Source organism: Patiria miniata, unplaced genomic scaffold, assembly GCF_015706575.1.
Source record: "Patiria miniata isolate m_02_andy unplaced genomic scaffold, ASM1570657v1 HiC_scaffold_26, whole genome shotgun sequence".
Lineage (NCBI taxonomy): Eukaryota > Metazoa > Echinodermata > Asteroidea > Valvatida > Asterinidae > Patiria > Patiria miniata.
In genome coordinates, this window is record NW_024037065.1 from 9,994,861 (window position 1) to 10,019,521 (window position 24,661).

Genomic DNA, 24,661 nt, shown 5'->3' on the forward strand with positions numbered 1-24,661 from the left:
GACCAAAAGGCATAAAGCCAGGAAAAGGCATAAAGCCAGGAAAAGGCATAAAGCCAGGATTGCGTGCAACTAATCTTTAATTGATCAAAACACACTTGTTCAATGTACATTATGTCCTTATGCTTCTGTTTCAACTCCGATCGACTCACAGTCAATTATGAAATCCTCCAATGGAAAAAACTCTCCAAGGTTCTACTATTGAGAATATCTTAGTATCAGCAAAGGCACCAGTGGTACAGCCTGCACGCTGCCTATCAGTAGAAAGGCTGCTGTGTAACTTCCGGTCAAGTCGTAAACCAAACCTTAAAACAGAGAGAAGGTAAAATTGAAATCGGGAAGTCTCGAAGAATGGTTTGACATTGTTGATCTTTTACGCTATTGCATTGTGTGATGCACATTGCCAGTGTTGCCACACAAGTAACACCATGAATTAAAGTGCTTCCTAATAATTATTACTTGTATGTTGAAACTACATACTAGACTACTCCATGCAGTGAAGAAAGTGGCGTAAGGAAACGACACTCATTTATTAGGCTTATACGTACCAGGCAGAAATCCCAAAGCGACTAATAATAGCGTCACCTTTAGCCCGATCCAGCCAAAAGCACCCGCCAATAGCTCGACACCAAGAACCTGCTTGACGAGAACATCCGTCTGGCAGGACAAGACCCCGTCACTGAACAAAATCAGCACCGCTGACGTCATCATTGGCCAAAAAGAAGTCAGCAAAGAGGAGGCAAGGTACGAGACGGAACTCATAACGAGGCAAACGGCAACCAGAGTCCACGAGGACATCACTCCGCGGTCGGTGATCGGTCCCTGACTGATTGTACCAAACAGGTTCGCAACGCCCGCGATGGTCACGAAAGACCCCGCCTCCTCCAAAGTGAACCCGTTGGACTGCGCCTGGGACACGAAATACACAATCCACATGAGGTACGCGTAGATATTGCAGCAAGATATGACGGCCACCAACCAGTAGCGTGAATTGAGAAGTAGTCTCACCTCGAAGTTCTTAGAGACGAACTTCCACAGCGAACCACAGTGAGAACGGAGAGTGCTCTCATGTGCTGATGACGAATTAGTGTGTTCGGTCTGGGGGAGCGTTTGGTATGCGTTTGACTGATCGAGCTCAGGCTGCCTCGTTGCTACCATAACGGCGCCACTCGCAACAGAATGCATGGTGATGGCTCCCACTAGTAACATGGTTCCTCTCCAGCCGTAGGTGTCTAAGAAAAGCTGGACCAGGGGCGCGAAGACGATCAGTCCCACGGAGGAGCCGGTCCGTGCGATGCCATTGCCTGTGGCGTAGTTCTTGGTAAAACAGCGTCCGACAGCCTCCTTTGCAACGACATTAGATATACCTATGGCAGTACCTTCAAAGATATGATATAAAAAAAGTATCCCCTACTTGATCTACGTTAATTGCCAAAAACTAGCAACTAATATCTCACATATACAAATGTCTCATTGTAACCCCGATTATGTACATTGCTTTATACATAGTTTTTCCTGCACATTTTGAAACTTAATTTTGAAACTTAGTTTGCTTTTCATAATAAATAATTATAGGCCTACTTATTTCTTGCTTGAAATGGAAAATACGCAATTTCATTTGCCTGTGTATACACTAATTCTTTCAGTTGTTGACGCATAAAATTGTCAACGAACTAAATAAATATTGAAAAAGATTACAATTTTGCATAGTAATTGTTACATGAAAAATGCTTATTTAAGGTTTAAAGACCTACGTTACACGGAGACTAACAGACACAAAAAAGTAAATATGTAGAAATGAACAGATGAAAACGTAAAAATACGGAAGATGGCCTACAATTATGAGATGAATTTGAATGAAATTTATAAAACATTGATTGCAAAATGACGGAATCGATTCATCTATTGCACGTTCAGCAATAATTGCAGACGACGAAATTGAATTGTCTTTTACGAAAAAGTATGGCGAAAATGAGCGACCAAAGACGAAATTGAAAATGATGTATGCAGGATCATGAATTTTCAAGACGAAATTGAGGTCATTACAGAACCGAGCCCAATCTAACTAATGCATTTTGGGGGTAATTAGCGCCTCTGCGCTCTTATCTGAGATTAAGTAGGTATCCGTTACACTGAGTGGAGCCCAGGACTAACCGACATTATTGCCACTTCAGGAGTGGTTATTATTAGTTACGCAACACACAATACGCCGCACACAAACCCTTTACACCCCCGTGGTCAGCATTATGCCCGTGTGAAGCAATTATTAAGATGTTCATCTCAACTTGAAGGTTCAACAGCATGCTAGCTCTGCGTTATATACTTCGTACACAACTGACGACTGGGATTTGATGTATCATTGTCACGTTAGGTATACAATTTCCTTAAAACAAATGGATACAACAAAATTGATAAGAAACATTAAAAAATAATTACACGAAAAGTTCATTTCAGCTGATGTCGTAGATTCTCTTGTATTTTGCACTGAATCACACACTCAATGCATTTATTGACAACTTCCTATAATAAGGGAATAAATGTGTGCTCCGGAGGTTTTTATCATCAGAGTCTGGGTGCTGATAATTACCCGAGCCGGAGGCGAGGGTAATGAAGCGGTATTAAACAGAGTGATAAATACCGACCGAGCACATATTTATTCCCATTCATAAATACCTTATCCGTAAAAAAAAATCAAATAATTCGTTCAAAAAATCCCGATTTTGTTCAACAAGTTCACTTCATGCTTTTTGAAACATCCCTCTAGCAAAATAATGGAGTGTTCAGCTGGCGATTAAGATGTAAACAACCCTTTTATGGAGATTGACGCGCGCGTAACATGTTCTGCGCGATGTCACGCAGAACGCACCTGGGGCGTTGCGTTTTGAATTTAGAACTATAAAATTCTGACTCGCTTGTAGTGTTGCGCATGCCTACGTGAAGATTGTGAACGTTCAACCAATGAAACGGTAAGAGGCACTGGATTTTTAGGAGTCCACATTTTATTGTGACACTGGAAAAGTGTTTAAGACCAGCTTGCCATGTCTTTAACCTTTATCATCCGTTTAAGACCGGCCACGTGACGGACTCTCGACCAATAGGAATAGCTAAACTGTCTGAGGTATTTATGAATGTGATTTATTGAGGTACTGATATGCCAATGAACATTAAAAGTGTGAAATACAAATACTGTACAAAAATGAAAAAGCACGGTACACGAATGGGTCTAGTATACCCAATCTAGGTAAAGCATGATACATCAAGCAATCAGTTCAGACCCCACATGATTAAACTTGTGACAAACTTGCACTGCCGCTGGAACAAACTTTTGCCATGGGGTGCTGGAATAAAGGACGGACAAAATTAATGCGAAAGCGGAGCGCAAAGCCCTTACGTCGTGGCTTAATTTGGAATATAGATGCTCTGTGGTGCAATCTGGGGGTGATTCCTGGCCACTTTCATTTGACTTTGCTAGCAAACGTTTTTTTGAGATTATGAAGACAATTTAATTCATTATTTTGTTTAGAATATACTGTTGCTCTTAAAACGTTTAACTGTACTGAAAAGTGGAGAACGCTGTATTTTTATCTCCATTATTGGTTCCATTTCATTCTGGAAAAAGAATTGTATCGTTATGCAAGACATCGCATGTAAATATTATTGTTGCAAGGCTGCTTTCTTACATTTAGTACATTCCTTCTTGTATGTTTTGTTTTATTACGGCGTGGGGCCACAGGGCCAGGGGCTGCTTTAGTTCTATCTCACCAAACAATGTAGCCCTCGATGTATGCATTGTTATTTGTTTGTTACAGAGAATGGCAAATATAAAAGACTAAAAGACCGAATGCATCTTTATGTTTATGCTCGGTAGATAGCAAGTTTGGGGCTAGGCAAGGATTTATCGGTCTACTGAGATTTTATGAGGAAAAAGTTGCAGAGGATGATGAATAGCTTTTTTATGGCAGGGATTTATCGGTCTACTGAGATTTTATGAGAAAAAAACTTGCAGAGGTAAAACATGAATAGCTTTTTTTTGAAACGAAACTACACTGGAATTGTAGCATGACTATAGTTTCAATAAAAGCCCGTCCCACTCCTTTTAGGTTGGGGTTGTGTCACGGTGAACCTTGCTATTTGTTAATCTTGAGTACAAAATGCTAGCAACGTCAATGAAACTTTTAAATGAAAAGAAAAACCTTCAGGGGCAAGGTATAAACATTTGCCCCTATTAAAAGATCGAATGAAAAAAATCCTGGCAAGCATAAACAACTTTGCCACCATCGTCATGGCCGAGGTTATTGCTTCTGGGTCAAAGCTTCCATCATGGCGGAAATATCATAGATATGTCATAATTTTGGATACCTTGAGAAGAAATATCGATTCTGCACTGCCTGAAGATTTAGAAAATACCTCCTCTTGATATTTTACAGTGTTGAGCTAGACTTTCGAAGCGCCGCGCTTAGCCGCAGCAAAACTAGAAACGAACAAAACGAAGGAGATATTTGTAGAGCAAGCATAATGTATAGCGTAGCGGCGCAATTTCATCGTCGCGTAGAACACTGCTGGCTGGAACACATTTTTGCCTAGGAGAAGGGGGTGCTGAAGCATATTCCAGCACCCCAATCTAAAAAGTTGGGGGTGCTGCAGCATCCACAGCACCCCCGTTCCCGGGGGCTTGAAACTTGACTGTTATTATTCAGAAACTTAGACCATGCTTCCAGAAGAAGCATTAGGCTATGCCCATACGGAAGATTATGGAAAACAACATGGTCAGTAAAAACCATTGGCCAGAGGTTTTTTTATGGAAGTCGGCCTAGTGGCCCAAGTGCCATTTTGTTACATATTTTCAGAAGCTGTCAAAGAAACAGAAAATAAGTAGGAGAAAAACACCTTCCTTCATATTACTGTTCCACAAAATTGAGCTTAAATACATAAACTATTTGTTATTCAAAAACAGCTTCATCGTGTGTACTTAACGAAAAGTTAAAACCACAAACGTGCGACTGCAAGGCGAAATAACTTTTGACGTTTTAAGAAAACCCCGAACTGATGACTAATAAACACATAAATCTCATATTGGGTATAAACTTCTCTAAGTCATAGATGCAATTTGTATAATTATATGTTTGAGTACTATTAGGCTGACATTACAGTGCTTTTTAATCGGTTTTTTTGTTGTTGCGAAGACTATTGTTTTGTACTGCGGAAAAGAAATTGTATGAATGTTCAATCAACCAACCAAGAGATAATGAACTGACTTGTATGGGTTGTTAGTTTTTCGTTGACTGAATTGAGTGGCGATTACTTGAGTACAAAATGAGTACAAAAATTGTTTTGAGTACACCTACTTCTGAATATTCAAAACACTCTGTAAAAAGGATGACATATCACCTAACTATTGGATATTTGTCCAGATTTTATTTGAACATAGGCCCTGTGAAGTGTTGCATATTTCCAGAGTGATTCAGTCATCGGATTTCTTTTGAAAAATAAATTAGAGCTTACTTTGATCATAGCTCAATGCTTTGATTCACCTTCCCACTATAAGGGGAGAAATTCTGTTGACAATTTAAAGCTTATTTTAATCGGCGCTCTTCATAAGGGGCGGATTTAAAATGTTGACAATTTAGAGCTTAATTACTTTGATTCGCCCTCTCAACAAAGGGACGGATTTCAATTTAACGTTGAGAGCTGACTTTGATTCGCCCTCTCAATATTAGGGTCGATTTCTGTTGCCAATTTAGAGCACTCTTTGATTCACCCTCTCAATAATAAGGTGCTGATTTCTGTGGACAACTTAGAGGTTAAACTCACCGTCCCAGTTAAGGTGGCGGATTTCTGATGACAATTAAACTGAGGAGTAATTACTTTGATTCGCCCTCCAAAAATTGGGGGCGGATTTTTAAAGTTAGGGGGCCTATATTGATTCGCATTCCCAATAAGGGTGCACATTTCTGTTGACAATATAAAGCTCATTTTGACCCCCCCCCCCCCCCAATTTAAAAGTTAAACATATTCAGAAACAAAATCCTTTAAAGACCCATCTTAAAAACAAGAAAAAAAGATTTTATAAATCGTATTGTTTGGCTAACCAGGATTGTAAATAAAGACATTGTATACTACAGTTGTTGGCAGTTGTTGGAACAAGTATTCTGAGTCAATTTCTTTGTTGTTCCAAACAGTCAGAATACACAATAAATTGTCTTTTTGTGTGTGTGATGAAACAGGTTTTAGGGTCATTGCGTTAAAATGTTGATATTCTCTGAACGGATTGAGCAAATTCAGTATTTTTTCATCTAACAATAGCTTATGAAATTGGCTTTCCAGTCATTATTATTTTGGTACTACATATTGTTTTAAATATGAAATTTATTTTGGGGGGTTTGCCTCCGCCTTTTTTTTTACTCACCCATTAATAGCATTTGGTTGGCCAATTATAAAGTGTTCAGACAAGCCTACGCGAAAAGTAATCCCAAGGTTCATATAATTTCACGTCAAAGTCGTCTCGATCTTGATTATATTGTCCTAACCAATGCTAACCATGATCGCTATCCTTGCTCCAAGCATCCAAGAATGCTCCAAGTAAAATTGTTCCTTGCTCTTTGCTTCAGCCACCTGAATCACACAGCTGCATTGTACATACACAATGTACATGCTATCCTACAATCTAGCTCCATGATAATAGCATCATATGGATGGTCACACACTGGCATGGGTAACGCCTATACTGACCACGGCCTGCAAGTCACTGCTCTTAGCTAGTGGATCAGTTACAACTGACCAAAAGTAGGCTCTTATCAGTCTAAACATGCTAAAACATCAGGTAATCCGCTGCAGGGTCTGCATGCTTCATTAGGCTTGAACCTCAGAAACTGAGGTTTGAGAAAATGCATTAGATTGGGCTCAGTTCTGTAATGGTAGCGAAAATGAAACGCGTGTTCAGAGCGATTCTCAATTTCAGACGAAAATGATTGACCGATTTTCAGAAGTGATTGAACATTTTAGGAAATTGGCCGGGAAAACCTGTATTAAACAAATTCGATGGAAATATTATTTAACATTTTAATTAACATTAGATTTATAAGCTCCATGATGACTGGAAAGAAGCTGGAGTATCTCTGCGAATCTGTTTGCTACTAGAATCTGTTTGCTACGAGTGTTAAATTAATCGGGAAAACCGATACATTTCATGTGGAAATTCAATGAAGTTGAAATCGTTGTTTTTCAATGTTTTTTAATACAACCTGCCAGTAACGTGTACAGCAACGCCAGTTGCAGAGAGTTCTCGACGAACGATCCGGCAATGGCCGCTGCACTCATCATCACGCCACACGTCATCATGACGTAACCAGCCCCAAAGCGCCTGCTCACTAATCCTCCGAAAGGAGCTGTGGAGACGTAAAATATTTGATTTTGAGTTGATCAAAGGATGGAACATCCTTGTTTCTAGATGCGAATGAAGTTGGATAACAATTAAGTAGGATAACAATTGAGTAGGATACCATACAGTGAAAATTCTGTTCGGCTATGTTGCGTTTTGGGCACAATGATGATGTCTGTAGTAAATTAAGAGTAATATAATCAACTTGTCATGATAGTAAATCATGTTCTGACCAGACCACCGAAGAAATAATAATGATCGTGCAGTTTATTTTCCGCACGTATATCAGTTCACACAATGTCAACATTTATGTGTATTTGATTTTAAAATAATGACTGTGAAATAGAATGAAAATGGTATTGCTGAAGGGACCCATTTGAAACCGATGCATGGAGAAAATTAAAATCCTAATTATATTTTTAAAGTATCATATTCACATGTAGTCTGGGTTGCATTACAACCAACAATTATTACATTTAGATAGTGGCTTACAGTCATGCATTCATTCATTCATTCATTCTTCATTATTTTTACCACATCTCTTTCATTAAGTGACAAGGCATCAATACATACATGTAGTTTTGGGTATTATAAAGTTCGAGCTTGTTTTACAAAATATATTTATATACACTTTGGGCGCATTATTTTCTAATTAGAGATGGTGGAAGGGGATCCCCAAAAAGCGGAGCTTGTCGAGTAGGGATCCCCTTAACATGGATTAATACAAACATTTAATGAAAAACAAATGAAAAACAATTGAACGTATACATTTTAAATTGTACATAACACACGGAAAAACATAATATTGCTGATCAGAAAAAAAGAAATACAGAGTAGTAACCCAGTAAGAAGATTAATCTGAGCTATTATAATTTGATAGTAAATTCGATTTAAGTTTGGATTTAAATAATGGAAGGCTACGAGTGCCCTGGAGTGATTTATGTAAGGACTTCCAGTACTTAGGGCCTTCATGCCTAATTGTCTTTTTGTAAACAGTTGTTCTTGCAAATGAAAAGTGAAATTATCTACGTTGTCGGGTAAAATGGTGATGTATAGTTTCGTTTCTGCAGAACATTTGTGCAATGGGATTTGGAAGTAAATTATTGTTCAAACGATGCATGAAGGCTCCAAGCTGAAGTGAATAAATGTCATTGACCTTGAGTGTTTTATGTTTACAGAAAAGAGGATTTGAATGTTCTAGTCTGTCGACAGAATTAATAACTCTCAATGCCCGTTTTTGTAGGTTAAGAAAACTATTCAAATAACTAGCTGCACAATTCCCCCATGCTAGGATACCATAGTTCAAATAAGGCAAAATCAATGTATTATACAGCATAAACAGTACTTCCTGTGGGAAAAAGGCTTTGAGCTTACTAATGACACCTATATTTCTAGAGATAATAGAACAAATGTTGTTAACTTGAATTTTCCAAGAGAGAGTAGGATCAATATATAATCCCAAAAAATTTACACAATCAGAATAGGGCAATTTTATGTTATCGATATATATATCAGGTAAATGGAACATGTTTTAGCGGAAAATAGCATGCAGGTTGTTTTCTTGATATTAAGGGATAATTTGTTTGCTTTAAACCATTCAGAAATTTTAAGTAATTCTTGGTTAACTAAATCAGCAAGTATATCAATGTTGTTATGACTAAGAAATAACTTACTGTCATCAGCAAACATAATGAAGGAAAATAGATCTGATGATTTGTTAAAATCATAAATAGAGAACAGTAAAGGTCCAAGTATTGATCCTTGAGGAACTCCATGGGATATTTGTTTAAGAGATAATGTAATTGATATGATGAGTAATTGATATACGCATGAGTAATTGATATACGCATGAAAACGCTCAGTCAATTGTAATACAGTACAACACCCATGCATGCGCTTCTTCGCAACGCCATAAATATAATACACACAGTTGAATTAAATTCCAGTTTAGAAAAATACTGTCAGTGTTACCTACGAATCCACTTGTTGCGGTTGTCAGTGACGCTATCCAGCCGATAATCCACATTTGGGAGGTCAGTTGGATTTGCAAAATCGGCAGCATTATCCCGAGACCTTTGGTAATGCCGGTCACCATGAGGTTTCTGGTCCAGAGCGCGAGGACCGCTACCCAGCCGGGCCTTCCGCCGTCCGGCCCCTCCAGACTGTTGCTCACCACCCCGCTCATAGTCCAGGGACTATTTTGGTGAAGGAACAGTGTGCGCGGTGGTTGACTTTCTTGCTCAAAGGTTTTAGAAGGGGTACCGGGTGGGCATGGACATGATATATACATAACACATCTCGCAGTTACGTGACACCGCCATCACGTGAATATTATGTATGGAAATAACTTATGAGTGAGATAGTCCTACATCTAAATTGCCATGGGATATTCAATAAGGTTGCAGACCAGTAAATAGGCCCCAAATTGCCTACGCCGGCCAGATCACGATTTGCATGCCCTCAAAATCTTCAGTATTTGAGAGCACTGTGGGCCATGAACTTGAGGGTTTGTTAAAAATATGGGTGGAAGTCGTGCACAGGACTGGGAGCTTGCAGTTGTGTGTAATTTGAATAAATTGGGACCCTAAAAGCGCTCTATTTTGCATTGGAGTGTAGCCATCGTTTTTCAAAATGGCGATGGGCTTCAGGACTATTTTTTAGGGGTGATCATCTTTGGATAGAAATTTCTCCTAAAAGTCATCAGTTGACCCCCCAAAAATTGAAAAGAAAATGAAAAATGATGAAATAAGCTTTAATTTGATGTGTGTCTTGAACACCTTGGAGAGTTGTAGGTATGTTTCCCAAATTTCCGAAGTGGGAGCATTATCATTGGGGTCTATGGAAGTTCATTTACTGGTCTGCTACCCTAAGATTAATAAGGAATAGTTAGAATCTTTTGGCCTGGGAACCAGACTACGAAAAATGTTGATTATATTTTCCCCCGTGATGTTGATGCATGTAGGTCTACATCGAGCTAATTAACATTAATAACCGAATAGATAATTAGTATGATTTAAAGGCTGTGAAGGTAACAGATGGCTAGGCGTCTGGATGCAGATGTTTCCCTCGTAATTGTGGATCTTTGTTTGAATGAATTTTGTGCATACTGGATTTAAAAAAAACCAGTGCCCCATTTTGGGGCGATGGCTTCGGAGAGAGTGAGGGCCCCGTCTCCTCCCCCCCCCCCCCCCCAAGAAATCCCTCGAGTTCGAGTCCGAAAGGGAGGCTTTTTAAAAGGTTACGAAAATTAAGAGAAATTGAAGATCAAGATGCCTCAAAGTTTTATACGCGACCGATAGGCATTCGGGCTATTTCGCAAACATGTATTATCTTCAAATCAGCAACGGCTTGTTTCATACACTTTTTCTCAAAACAAATACAGGCAAGAGTACGGAAACACTCAACATCCTAGTAATCTATCGATAATGATCTACCACTGGGATATATATACGAATGAGTTGTTATGGGCATGGTGTATTTTCATATATGGCAGACAAACGTCGCCTGCACCGTAGCGCAAACTTGCGATGCGCTTGGCAGCAATAGGATCTTCTAGACGAAATTATATAGGGCCTTATGCTAAGGCCAGATTAAAAATACAATACATTCAATGATGAGGATGAGATTGCAAGTGATGATAATGCATTCCAGTCCTTGAAGGTTGGAGGGGGACAATATTTCCTAAGAAGGCTTAGGATTAATCACGACTTTTGACGATATTGTTTTCGGTGTATTCTTTCAAGTGCAATTCTTGTGTGTTGGTCCCATGCTGCAGTGTCGCACCCAAGGGGGGGGGGTCGGGGGGCTTGAGCCCCCCCCCCCCCAAAAAAAAGGTTGTCAATTTTTAATTTTTTTTCGATTCGTATTTTTTTTCCTTTTAGTCCCACTATTCAACCTAGTCCCCAGTGCTTACTTTATTTCCAGCCTCGTTTCCAATAGTGGGCCCTGGATAGGAAACTTTCTTCCTGTATCCTGATTCAATACCGCAATTTGCTAGTAATGGATTTTTACCGTGTAGTTGGTGTTGTTATTTCCAACGTGCATTACGTGTTTTCACGATCATTGTAATTAAAACATCCACGCCTTCTCAAAAATACTCCTTTCCTTTCCAGTTTGCTTTTATTAATCTGAAATGTAATACTGCAAATTGGCGGGCCAGATCGTAACAATTTAACTTTAAAACAAAATTGTGTTTTCATGACTTACGGCGCGACGAATTGATACAAAAACCGCATACAAAAACAAACGCTAATGTAACGCACGTGTAGGCGCCAGACTATTCCTCATTTGCATACGTGTTCAAAAATCTTGCACATGCAAATGATCCAATACCAGGGTGAGAGAGCAGGTAGTGGTGGGCACGTACTGCTCGACACCCTGGGGGCGAGGTTGCCCACGATTGGACCTTGGTGATAATGTGACCTATTTTCGAGTAGTATAATAGGGGTGTAAGTGGCGCCACCAACGTCAAAATAGTCCGCCCCCAAAACAAAACCCCAATTTTTTTCTGCGGCCAAAAATTGTGGGCACAATTTTTTGACAAAAATTTAACTTCTAAAAATTTTGAACAAAAAATGTGAGCCCCCCCCCCCCAAGCCATATATCCTGGGTGCGCCACTGCCATTCTGCATTATCATAATCGGATGAATGTTGTTCACACGAGGTATGGCAAGATTGCCACACCCATAGAAATCGCAACAACACCAGACACAAACCAAAAGGCATAAAGCCAGAAAAAGGCATAAAGCCAGGAAAAGGCATAAAGCCAGGATTGCGTGCAACTAATCTTTAATTGATCAAAACACACTTGTTCAATGTACATTATGTTCTTATGCTTCTGTTTCAACTCCGATCGACTCACAGTCAATTATGAAACCCTCCAATGCAAGAAACTCTCCGAGGTTCTACCGTTGAGAATATCTTAGCATCAGCAAAGGCACCAGTGGTACAGCCTGCACGCTGCCTATCAGTAGAAAGGCTGCTGTGTAACTTCCGGTCAAGTCGTAAACCAAACCTTAAAACAGAGACAGAAGGTAAAATTGAAATCGCGAAGTTTCGTAGAATGGTTTGACATTGTTGATCTTTTATGCTATTGCATGGTGTGATGCACATTGCCAGTGATGCCACACAAGTAACACCATGAATTAAAGTACTTCCTAATAATTATTACTTATATGTTGAAACTACATACTAGACTACTGCAGTGAAGAAAGTGGCGTAAGGAAACGACATTCATTTATAAGGCTTATACGTACCAGGCAGAAATCCCAAAGCGACTAATAATAACGTCACCTTTAGCCCGATCCAGCCAAAAGCACCCGCCAATAGCTCGACACCAAGAACCTGCTTGACGAGAACATCCGTCTGGCAGGACAAGACCCCGTCACTGAACAAAATCAGCACCGCTGACGTCATCATTGGCCAAAAAGAAGTCAGCAAAGAGGAGGCAAGGTACGAGACGGAACTCATAACGATGCAAACGGCAACCAGAGTCCACGAGGACATCACTCCGCGGTCGGTGATCAGTCCCTGACTGATTTTACCAAACAGGTTCGCAATGCCCGCGATGGTCACGAAAGACCCCGCCTCCTCCAAAGTGAACCCGTTGGACTGCGCCTGCGACACGAAATACACAATCCACATGAGGTACGCGTAGATCGTGCAGCAAGATATGACGGCCACCAACCAGAAGCGCGCATTGAGAAGTAGTCCCGCCTCGAAGTTCTTAGAGACGAAATTCCTCAGCGAACTACGGTGAGAACGGAGAGTGCTCTCATGTGCTGATGACGAATTGGTGCGTTCGGTCTGGGGGAGCGTTTGGTATGCGTTTGACTGATCCAGCTCAGGCTGCCTCGTTGCTACCATAACGGCGCCACTCGCAACAAAATGCATGGTGATGGCTCCCACTAGTAACATGGTTCCTCTCCAGCCGTAGGTGTTTAAGAAAAGCTGGACCAGGGGCGCGAAGACGATCAGTCCCACGGAGTAGCCGGTCCGTGCGATGCCATTGGCTGTGGCGTAGTTCTTGGTAAAACAGCGTCCGACAGCCTCCTTTGCAACGACACTCGATATACCTATTGCAGTACCTTCAAAGATATAATATAAACAGTATACATCAAAGACAGGTTTTGGCAATGTGTATAGTTTTCATCATCTGTTGTGTAGACATGGGTCCCCTATTTGATCTACCTTGCCAAAAACTAGAAACTAATATCTCACATATATTAATGTCTCATTGTAACCCCGATATATACATTGCTTTATACATAGGTTTTCCTGCACATTTTGAAACTTAATTCATTCCAATTCATAAACGGTTAACTTCAATTTCGTCTCCAGAAGACTGGAACGCGTTTGTCGTTGGTCATTCCAATTGATCAATTTGAACATTTATCCATTCGATGTCGTCAAATTTCAATGGAATTCGTCTCACCTGATGACCATGTACATAATGTAAGGATAGAATTCGTCTTTGTTCAATCGATTTCAAGAACTGTTCGATCAAATTCATCAGACAATGCGCACGCTGGTATACCATACACAGACGTATTTGGCATGGTGTATTGCAAGACAATAAATTGTAGGTTTAACAACCAATCCAAAGAACAAGAAGAAGAACTGAATGACTGTTTTCGAAGATGTGAAAATATGAATGCAGTTTTCTTTTCATAATTAATAATTACAGGCCTACTTATTTCTTGCATAAAATGGTAAATACGCAATTTTATTTGACTGTGTATACCCTATTTCTTTCAGTTGTTGACGCTTAAAATTGTCAAAGAACTAAATAAATATTGAAAAAGATTATAATTTTGCATAATAATTGTTACATGACAAATGCTTATTGAAGGTTTAAAGACCTACGTTACACAAGGAGACTAACAGACACAAAAATAAAGTAAATATGTAGAAATGAACAGATGAAAACGTAAAAATATGGAAGATGGCCTACAATTATGAGGTGAGTTTGAATGAAATTTATATAACATTGATTGCGAAATGACAGAACCGATTCATCTATCGCACGTTCAGCAATTGCAGACGACGAAATTTAATTGTCTTTCACGAAAAAGTATGGCAAAAATGAGCGACCAAAGACGAAATTGAAAATGGGGTATGCAGGATCATGAATTTTCAAGACGAAAAACGAAAATTAAACGCGTGTTCAGAGCGAGTCTCAATTTCAGACGAAAATGATTGACCGATTATTAGAAGTGATTGAACATTTTAGGAAATTGGCCGGGAAAACCTATATTGAAGGGAAAATACAGCATTTGCAAACATCACAAAAATTAAACTACCAAATCATTTTGAAATACCTTGCTGGACTAATAGGGAATGACAGTGTAAAGCATCCTGTAAAATCATGGCACCTGGTATACTTTCATTTTCAAGAAAAGTGGTATTTTTATATCAATTTCCAACGCTGATCGGCCGATCAGCGTTGGAAAAAACTGGGTTTTTTTCAAATACTGGCCCCAATTGACCATCGCACTTGTTTGCAATCGATTACAAACCTATGAACGGGTACGAGCCAGCTAGACTTGTTCCCTGACCTTACAATTACCCAATATATGTAAACTGCTCTGTTTCTTCTTATATGGAGTCAGGGAACCAGACTACAGGAAAATGATTGTTTTTCTTGGTTTTTATAGCATTTTCGAACCCAAAACCTCAAAAAAGTCAGTGTAACTATATTTGCTATATATTTGCAACCCCTTAATTCCATCCATTTCTGAAAAATAACAGTAAAAGCAAATGATGTATATTCCCTTTAAACAAATTCGATGGAAATATTATTTAACATTTTAATTAACTGATTAGATTGATAAGCTCATTGATGACTGGAAAGAAGCTGGAGTATCTCTGGGATAGAATCTGTTTGCTACGAGTGTTAAATTAATCGGGAAAACCGATACATTTCATGTGGAAATTCAATGAAGTTGAAATCATTGTTTTTCAATGTTTTTGAATACAACCTGCCAGTAACGTGTACAGCAACGCCAGTTGCAGAGAGTTCTCGACGAACGATCCGGCAATGGCCGCTGCACTCATCATCACGCCACACGTCATCATGACGTAACCAGCCCCAAAGCGCCTGCTCACTAATCCTCCGAAAGGAGCTGTGGAGACGTAAAATATTTGATTTTGAGTTGATCAAAGGATGGAACTTCCTTGTTTCTAGATGCGAATGAAGTTGGATAACAATTAAGTAGGATAACAATTAAGTAGGATACCATACAGTGACAATTCTGTTCGGCTATATTGCGTTTTGGGCACAATGATGATGTCTGTAGTAAATTAAGAGTAATATAATCAACTTATCATAATAGTAAATTATGTTGTGACCAGACCACCGAAAAAATAATAATGATCGTGCAGTTTACTCTCCGCACGTATATCAGTTCACACAATTTCAACATTTATGTGTATTTAATTTAAAATGATGACTGTGAAATAGAATGAAAATGGTATTGCTGAAGGGACCCATTTGAAACCGATGCATGGAGAAAATTAAAATCATAATTATGTTTTTAAAGTATCATATTCACATGTAGTCTGGGTTGCATTACAACCAACAATTATTACATTTAAATAGTGGCTTACAGTCATGCAGATGAGTAATTGATATACGCATGAAAACGCTCAGTCAATTTTAATACAGTACAACAGCCATGCATGCGCTTCTTCGCAACGCCATAAATATAATACACACAGTTGAATTAAATTGCAGTTTCGAAAAAATACTGTCAGTGTTACCTACGAATCCACTTGTTGCGATCGTCAGTGACGCTATCCAGCCGATAATCCACATTTGGGAGGTCAGTTGGATTTGCAAAATCGGCAGCATTATCCCGAGACCTTTGGTAATGCCGGTCTCCATGAGGTTTTCGGTCCAGAGCGCGAGGACCGCGACCCAGCCGGGCCTTCCGCCGTCCGGCCCCTCTAGACTGTTGCTCACCACCCCGCTCATAGTCCAGGGACTATTTTGGTGAAGGAACAGGGTGCGTGGTGGTTGACTTTCTTGCTCTAAGGTTTTAGAAGAGGTACTGGGTGGGCATGGACATGATATATACATAACACAACTCGCAGTCACGTGACATCGCCATCACGTGAATATTATGGAAATAACTTATGAGTGAGATAGTCCTACATCTAAATTGCCATGGGAGATTCAATACGGTTGCAGACCAGTAAATAGGCCCCAAATTGCCTACGCCGGCCAAATCACGATTTGCATGCCCTCAAAATCTTCAGTATTTGAGAGTATTGTGGACCATGAACTTGAGGGTTTGTGAAAAAATGGATGGAAGCCGTGCACAGGACTGGGAGCTTGCAGTTGTGTGTAATTTGGATGTAATTTGGACCCTAAAAGCGCTCTATTTTGCAATGGAGTGTAGCCATCGTTAGTCAAAATGGCGATGGGCTTCAGGACTATTTTTAGGGTGATCATCTTCGGATGGAAATTTCTCCTAAAAGTCATCAGTTAACCCCAAAAAATTGAAAATAAAATAAAAGGTGATGAAATAAGCTTTATTTTGATGTGTGTCTCGAACACCTTGGAGAGTTGTTAGTATTTTTCCCGAATTTCTGAAGTGGGAGCATTTACCATTGGGGTCTATGGAAGTTCATTTACTGGTCTGCTACCTATAATTTCAAAATGGCGGCGTCCGCGTTGTGATGAAAGTGGGATTGAAAAGGGGCAATTGCTGTCTAAAATTGTTGATTACAAAATGAAATAAACACCAAAAAAGTTTTAATGACAATTTCTTGACACATTTTTCTGAAGTTCTTATTTTTGGTTGTGTTTTATTGAAAAACAATTCATGCAACATCATTCTTGTGGATTGTTATGTAAACACGAGAGTACACACTGCTCCATTCACCACAGTCTTAAGGTGCTTCGAATAGTTTCTTTTCATTTGTTAAATTTTCTTTTCTGGCTAAACAGGTCTCATTTTGTGATGTTTGTACTCTTACTATTTTGACATTTGGATCTTGAAACGGCATTTATAGTGAATTGACTTGCCAGAAACAGTAATCAGGTTCATATTTGTACAGAAATTCTTTTCTTTAATTCGTTAAAGTAGAAGTTAGGAGCAGTTATCATTTCATTCCGATTATTTCGTATTCTTTTGTTAGTGGAAGTGTTATGAGACTACTGTGGGAACTCATACTCTCAGTACCATTTGACCATGCTTAGATTAGTTTCTTTAGGCAGAAAACTGAGCGTTGTGTAATTGTCATAGTTTATCAATTTGTTGCTTTAGTTGTATCACTTTAAAGACTAGTATCGATGATATCGATATTGTGGTGCTAGTGCTGAGTAGCTATACAGTGTATGCACACTAGACACTAATTGATATGCGGTCACTGCACCATTGCCAGCCCTGGGTGGGACAGCCACAAATTCCAAGTTTGGGGTAGAGTGATTAACTCCACATGTCACTTTTGTTTCAGGGGTCAAACAAGATTTGTTATAATTAATTTCAAATCCAAGATTTTGGAGTATGTTTATCACGAAATTAGTGTTTGTGGTGCTTTCTTCTTTTGAAGAAGACATGATGAGGATGTCATCTAAATAAATGACCAAGCGAATACATGTACCTCGACTGCTCGCTGATGCTACTATAGGTTTCATAACCTTAGTAAAAATTCTAGGGGCTGATGATAAGCCAAATGGTAGGCAAATAAAGCAAACACATTTTTACCGCCCAAGAGAATCAAAGATAAGGTTGATCCTTCTCACACATTGGAATAGAAAAATAAGCATATTTCAGGTCAATTGACGTGAGAAAGTCATTAACTTGAATTAGGTTTTTCACGAGCTTGATATTTTCCATTTTGAAGTGCTCGTACGACACAAATTTGTTAAGATCTTTCAAATTAATAAATGGTCTCAATCCACCTGTCTTTTTCACTATCAGAAAAGTCTTCGACAGAAACTGGCATTCCGCCAGAGAAACTTCTCTGATTGCACCTTTGTGCAGTTCACTTATCTCAGTATTGATCACAAGTGATTCTTGATCACAGAAGGATTTCTTTTGAGGTTTTGAATAGGACAGCTCAAGAAATCAATTTTACAACCTGATATGGTGTTTAGAATCCACCTATCAGAAGTCATTTGAGACCAATCGCCCTTGTGTAATTTTAGTCTCCCGGCTTGCCAATGGAGAGGATAGTAGGTCTGATTTTACATACCCGTTTTTTTTGCGGACGAGCCTTTGCCTGTTCTCTGTTGGTTATAAGGCACATAACGGCGATAGGAAGACTGATTTTTCCTCTCGTCTGAGGTCAATTTTTTGCCTGCTTTGTAGGCTTCATCAGCTACCTGTTTCATTGTATTATTCATGTCTTTCCCAAACAACATTTCTGAGACGGGAGTATTGCGGGAACACAGTTCATAAGAGGCGTTCCCTGCAAGGGTAATGCCATCTAAAGCAAGTTCCTTTAACTTGTCAATGTTCACAACTTAGCCTGACTTTGTTGCATCACGCAATTCAGTCAACATTTTGCAGTAAGGAAGCAAACCTTTGATAACTTGTTTTTGGATTTTCTGTAAGATCACGTCCTTGGATCTAGCTGAGGCGGGGATGGTTCCCCAAAGTTCACTGTCTATTCTGGGTGCCGACACAGCTACCGCATTTGACGGTGTAACGTATTTTTCTGCAATTTTTGCATACGTCTCTTTCTTGATTGGCAAAGTTACCGCTTTTACAGCTCTTTCTGCTAGGTTGCTAAATATCTCGGGGCTAATTAGCCTCACTGTCATTGTAAATATCTTCACTTGGAAGAACGTCAAAATCAGCTTGCGCTGTAATGGCTTGGTTATCCGCCAGTACACTGGTCAGGTCAAACTCAGATTAGCTGGGTCGTATGCCACAGCTTCCTGGCTTAGTAGCTCGTCTACAAACTCTTTGTCGTATTGATCAATAGTCCACCTCAGTTTGAGGTCTCGGCTCATGAGCCGAGACCTCAAACTGGGGTGGACTACCAGCGGAGTTGCTGGGGCCGGCGTGCTTCGCACGTCCGGATAAGTCACGGGAATGAACCACTGATGCCAGCATCTCTTGCATGGCATTAACAGAAGTCGATAACTTCTGGATACCGTCGGCATTGGCCTGTAACCGAGCATCGATGTCCCGGCGAGAACTAGGCTTACCTTGGCCTGGTTGGGGTGATTTAATGTCGTCTTCGGACGAGTCAGTATTCATTATTGCAATGAACAAGGAGCTGAACTGTTCAGCTCTTTTCGCTATGCCTATCACACGAAGAAAAGAAAAGGGGTTTATATACCCATGCTACACTACCTCATTTGAATTACTATAGATTCATTGAATGTATTGTGTGATCCGCATGCCTGGCACCTGAAAGGAATGCATACCCTCTGAAGACTTGTACGAAGTGTTATGTAATAGAATTTAGATGTAGGACTACATCTTTATATATAAGAGAGAGTTTAACTCGGCCTCCGAGACGATGTTTGCTCATGAAAGGATCCGAGACCGCGGGCTCCCGCGGCGCCAAAATCGCTCCACGTCCGTGGAAAAATACGGAGGGTGTCTTCCGCCGGGTCGGACACTTGGGTCGTCCTGATTTTCCCGTACGGACCGGCGATCCTTTTCGTCTATTTTTCGTGACTGCATTTTGCACAGGAATTTTCCGTCGTGTGCGCTTTCACGTTGACTGCCTGGCCGCCCCCTGTGCTGGCTTTTCTGCGAGTCTAGACTGTGCGAGGTCAGCGAGGTCAACGTAGGGTTTTGTTTACGTGTTCTACTCGGCCGTTCTGCCAAAGCGTTCACCAAATTGTGGTATGGGGTGACCTTGGTAAAATATTTTTTCACCATGGTGCGTGGCCACCGAGTGCCCCTATTCTTTCATATGCTTCGCTTGCCGCCCCTGCGCCGAGTGCAACGAATACTCAGAAGGACTACACATTAAGTATGCCTTGCGCGGTCTGACCAATCGAAAGTCTACACTGCGTAGTATTTCCGGGCTATGCAAAACTGTCGATGGCAACGCGTACTGCGGCCTGCTCCACACCCTGGAAACGAGGTTGGGTCTACGTGCTCGCTATTTGCATGATTTGAAGCACAAGCATGTGAGTGACGTGTATAGTGCTCTGTTGCTTCCATCATGTGTTAATACAGCTCCATGCTTCCACCAAGGCTGAGCGTTGTGAGTTCGCTGCCCGCCACATGTGTTGCGTTATAATTTCGGGGGCCTGTCTGGGATCAACGAAGGATCGATGCATTGCTTCAAACATCGCGATCTCAAACGCAGTCACACAAAAAATCAACGAAAATGTGTCCGATCCGGCGGAAGACACCCTCCACATTTTCCCACGGACGTGGAGCGATTTGGCGTCGCGAAAGACCGCGGTCTCAGATCGTTTTCAGGAGCACACATTTCTCGGAGGCCGAGTAAAATTTGCTCTTATATAGATGGTTGACCCAAGTTGAATAACAGTTGACTCGCCAAGTTCCTCGCAGACAGTCTCGCAAATTGTAAGACGTTCAAGTTTACGTTTGTTGAAGAGTCCAATATACTGAAACTTAATTATGACCTTCTTAATCAGCCTTCGCCTGTGTACTACGGCAAGCCTTTCAAGTACGTTTTCTCACAAATGCCACTGCCTCACAAAATGCCAATTAACAGACCAACGGGAACATTTACAGACTGTTGCCATGGTACATAATTATCATGGGCGTCAATCGGTGGGGGACGGGGAACCCCTCCACCCCCCCCCCCCCCATTTTAAAGTGGTGGAGACTTTTTGGGTCCCCTCCCCCCCCCCCCCACTTTTCTTCCCCAAATAACAATTGTAGCTACTACATGTATAATGATTCTATTAGTACTCAGAATAGCTGATTCAATGACACCAAACTCGAAAATGATGTTTAAAAGATGATCTTTTGCTAAAAAAAAAATTGTTTTAGTGGTCAGAAATTGCCTCAGATCGCACCACAGAAATTGCTTTTCTATAACTGCATGTCTTCTCAACTAAATCCCCCAATTACATTCATCTCCCCACATTTTCATCCCCAACTCTACGCCCTATCCGATCTATGATCGGGTAAATCAACGAGGTATGGATGCATTGCTTCAAATATTGTGATCTTTGAACTATGTTGGGTTGGAATAACGATGAGTGCATAAATAATAATATTGGCGGTTGTTGGCTGTTTGGCCTTGCTTATATTATGGTTGAACCATGCCAACTTGAATAAAATAGTTAAATCGACTTTTTCCTCGCAGGTCTCGCAAATTGTAAGAAGTTCAAGTTTACGTTTGTTGAAGAGTCCAATACTGTACCTTCATAATGACCTTCCTCCATGATTCAGACTATGTAATTTTATGGTAACACACTCAACATTTCTATTGCAAATGCCACCTTCACGTTTTATTCCATTATGATTTATTGTCAAAACAGTACAATCAGCCTTCGCCTGTGTACTATACGGTAAGTCTTTCAACTCAGTTTTCCCACATTAACAAACGCGACTGCCTCACAAAATGCAACAGACCAACGGGAAAATTTACAGACAGTTATACATGCCATGGTACATAATTATCATGGGCGCGGCGTCAATCGGTGGGGACGGGGGACCCCCACCCCAACATTTAAAAGCGGGCACTGAATATCGTTTGGTTCCCTACCGCCACTTTTTCTTCCCGAATAAAAATTGTAGCCTACAATAATATTCTTTTGCTCAGAACAGCTGATTCAATGACTCCAAACTCGAAAATGATGTTTAAAAGATGATCTTTTGTTTTACTATATCATACGTGGTCAGAAATTGCCTCAGATCGCGTCACCGTAAATTGCTTTTCTATAGCTACATGTCTTCTCAACTAAATCCCCCATTAACATTTAACTCCCCACACTTTCAACCCCAACACAAATACGCCCTACCCGATCTATGATCGGGTAAATCAGCTTGTGTATACATAATATTCACGTGATGGCGGTGTCACGTAACTGCGAGATGTGTTATGTATATATCATGTCCATGCCCACCCGGTACCCTTCTAAAACCTTGAGCAAGAAAGTCAACCACCGCGCACCCTGTTCCTAAACCAAAATAGTCCCGGACTATGAGCGGGGCGGTGAGCAACAGTCTGGAGGGGCCGGACGGCGGAAGGCCCGGCTGGGTCGCGGTCCTCGCGCTCTGGACCAACAACCTCATGGTGATCGGCATTACCAAAGGTCTCGGGATAATGCTGCCGATTTTGCAAATCCAACTGACCTCCCAAATGTGGATTCTCGGCTGGATAGCGTCACTGACGATCGCAACAAGTGGATTCGTAGGTAACACTGACAGTATTTTTCTAAACTGCAATTTAATTCAACTGTGTGTATTATATTTATGGCGTTGCGAAGAAGCGCATGCATGGCTGTTGGTACTGTATTAAAATTGACTGAGCGTTTTGCATGCGTATATCACTTACTCATCTGCATGACTGTAAGCCACTATTTAAATGTTATAATTGTTGGTTGTAATGCAACCCAGACTACATGTGAATATGATACTTTGAAAATATAATTATGATTTTAATTTCTCCATGCATCGTTTCAAATGGGTCCCTTCAGCAATACCATTTTCATTTTATTTCACAGTCATTATTTTACAATTGAATTCAAATAAATGTTGAAATTGTGTGAACTGATATACGTGCGGAAAGTAAACTGCAAGATTATATTATTTTTCTTCGGTGATCTGGTCACAACATAATTTACATTATGACAAGTGGATAATATTACTCTTAATTTACTACAGACATCATCATTGTGCCCAAAACGCACATATAGCCGAACAGAATTTCACTGTATGGTATCCTACTTCATTGTTATCCTACTTATTATAATTGTTATCCACTTCATTCGCATCTAGAAACAAGGATGTTCCATCCTTGATCAAACTCAAAATCAAATATTTTACGTCTCCACAGCTCCTTCGGAGGATTAGTGAGCAGGCGCTTTGGGCTGGTTACGCCATGATGACGTGTGGCGTGATGATGAGTGCAGCGGCCATTGCCGGATCGTTCGTCGAGAACTCTCTGCAACTGGCGTTGCTTGTATACGTTACTGGCAGGTGTATTCAAAAACATTGAAAAACAACGATTTCAACTTCATTGAATTTCAACATGAAATGTATCGGTTTTCCCGATTAATTTAACACTCGTAGCAAACAGATTCTATCGCAGAGATACTCCAGCTTCTTTCCAGTCATATGAGCTTATCAGCTAATCTTTGCTAATGATAATTAAAATGTTAAATAATATTTCCATCGAATTTGTTTATATAGGTTTTCCCGGCCAATCCTCTAAAATGTTCAATCACTTCTGAAAATCGGTCAACCATTTTCGTCTGAAATTGAGAATCGCTCTGAACTCGCTCTGTAATTTTCGTATTTCGTCCCTTGAAAATTCATGATCCTGCATACCCCATTTTCAATTACGTCTTTGGCCGCTCATTTCGCCGCGCTCATTTTCGCCATACTTTTTCGTGAAAGACAATTAAATTTCGTCGTCTGCCAATTGCTGAACGTGCGATAGATGAATCGGTTCCGTCAATTTGCAGTCAATGTTATATACATTTCATTCAAATTCATCTCATCATTGAAGGGCCATCCTCCGTATTTTTACGTTTTCATTCTCGTTGTCATTTTCTACATATTTACTTTATTTTTTGTGTGGTCTGTTAGTCTCCTTGTGTAACGTAGGTCTTTCAACCTTAAATAAGCATTTTTTCATGTAACAAATATTATGCAAAACTTAATCTTTTTCAATAATTATTTAGTACGTTGACAATTTTATGTGTCAACAACTGAAAGAAATAGGGTATACACAGTCAAATAAAATTGCGTATTGTCCATATCATGCAAGAAATAAGTAGGCCTATAATTATATTATGAAAGCAAACTTCTTCATTTTATCACATCTTCGAAAACAGTCATTCAAGTTCTTCTTCTTGTTCTTTGGATTGGTTGTTAAAACCTACAATTTATTGTCTGCAATACACCTTGCCAAAATTCACGTCTGTGTGTGGTATACCAGCGTGCGCATTGTCTGATGAATTTGATCGAACATTTCTTGAAATCGATTGAACAAAGACGAATCAATCTTACATTATGTACATGGTCATCAGGTGACACGAATTTCATTGAAATTTGACATCGAATGGACAAATGTGTTCAATTGACAATTGGAAAGACCAACGACAAACGCGTTCCAGTCTTCAGGAGACGAAATTGAGGTTAACCGTTTATGAATTGGAATGAA

The 24,661-nt window shown here is 40.1% G+C and overlaps 2 protein-coding genes across 2 annotated transcripts; both read right to left on the reverse strand.

Annotated features, from left to right (window-relative positions):
• Window positions 1–60: 60 nt before the first annotated feature.
• LOC119734106 (monocarboxylate transporter 12-like) lies at window positions 61–9,821 on the reverse strand. Its single transcript, XM_038207466.1, has 4 exons — window positions 9,347–9,821; window positions 7,239–7,382; window positions 546–1,376; window positions 61–302 (listed from the first exon to the last, which is right to left on the reverse strand). The coding sequence occupies exons 1-4, from the start codon at window positions 9,663–9,665 to the stop codon at window positions 196–198; spliced, it is 1,401 nt and encodes a 466-aa protein (XP_038063394.1). The 5' UTR covers window positions 9,666–9,821; the 3' UTR covers window positions 61–195.
• Window positions 9,822–11,984: 2,163 nt separating this feature from the next.
• On the reverse strand, window positions 11,985–16,620 carry LOC119733626 (monocarboxylate transporter 12-like). Its single transcript, XM_038207032.1, has 4 exons — window positions 16,136–16,620; window positions 15,355–15,498; window positions 12,631–13,461; window positions 11,985–12,389 (listed from the first exon to the last, which is right to left on the reverse strand). Exons 1-4 carry the CDS (start codon window positions 16,452–16,454, stop codon window positions 12,280–12,282), a joined length of 1,404 nt encoding a protein of 467 aa, XP_038062960.1. The 5' UTR covers window positions 16,455–16,620; the 3' UTR covers window positions 11,985–12,279.
• Between the last annotated feature and the right edge of the window lie 8,041 nt (window positions 16,621–24,661).

Excerpts from the sequence above, each read along its gene's own strand:
- LOC119734106 (XM_038207466.1), bottom strand. The coding sequence starts at position 9,665 with ATGTATATATCATGTCCATGCCCACCCGGTACCCCTTCTAAAACCTTT. Across the intron at positions 7,383-9,346 it reads CGCAACAAGTGGATTCGTAG|CTCCTTTCGGAGGATTAGTG; the intron begins GTAACACTGACA and ends ACGTCTCCACAG. Across the intron at positions 1,377-7,238 it reads GCTGTACACGTTACTGGCAG|GTACTGCCATAGGTATATCT; the intron begins GTTGTATTAAAA and ends ATATCTTTGAAG.
- LOC119733626 (XM_038207032.1), bottom strand. The coding sequence starts at position 16,454 with ATGTATATATCATGTCCATGCCCACCCAGTACCTCTTCTAAAACCTTA. Across the intron at positions 15,499-16,135 it reads CGCAACAAGTGGATTCGTAG|CTCCTTTCGGAGGATTAGTG; the intron begins GTAACACTGACA and ends ACGTCTCCACAG. Across the intron at positions 13,462-15,354 it reads GCTGTACACGTTACTGGCAG|GTACTGCAATAGGTATATCG; the intron begins GTTGTATTCAAA and ends ATATCTTTGAAG.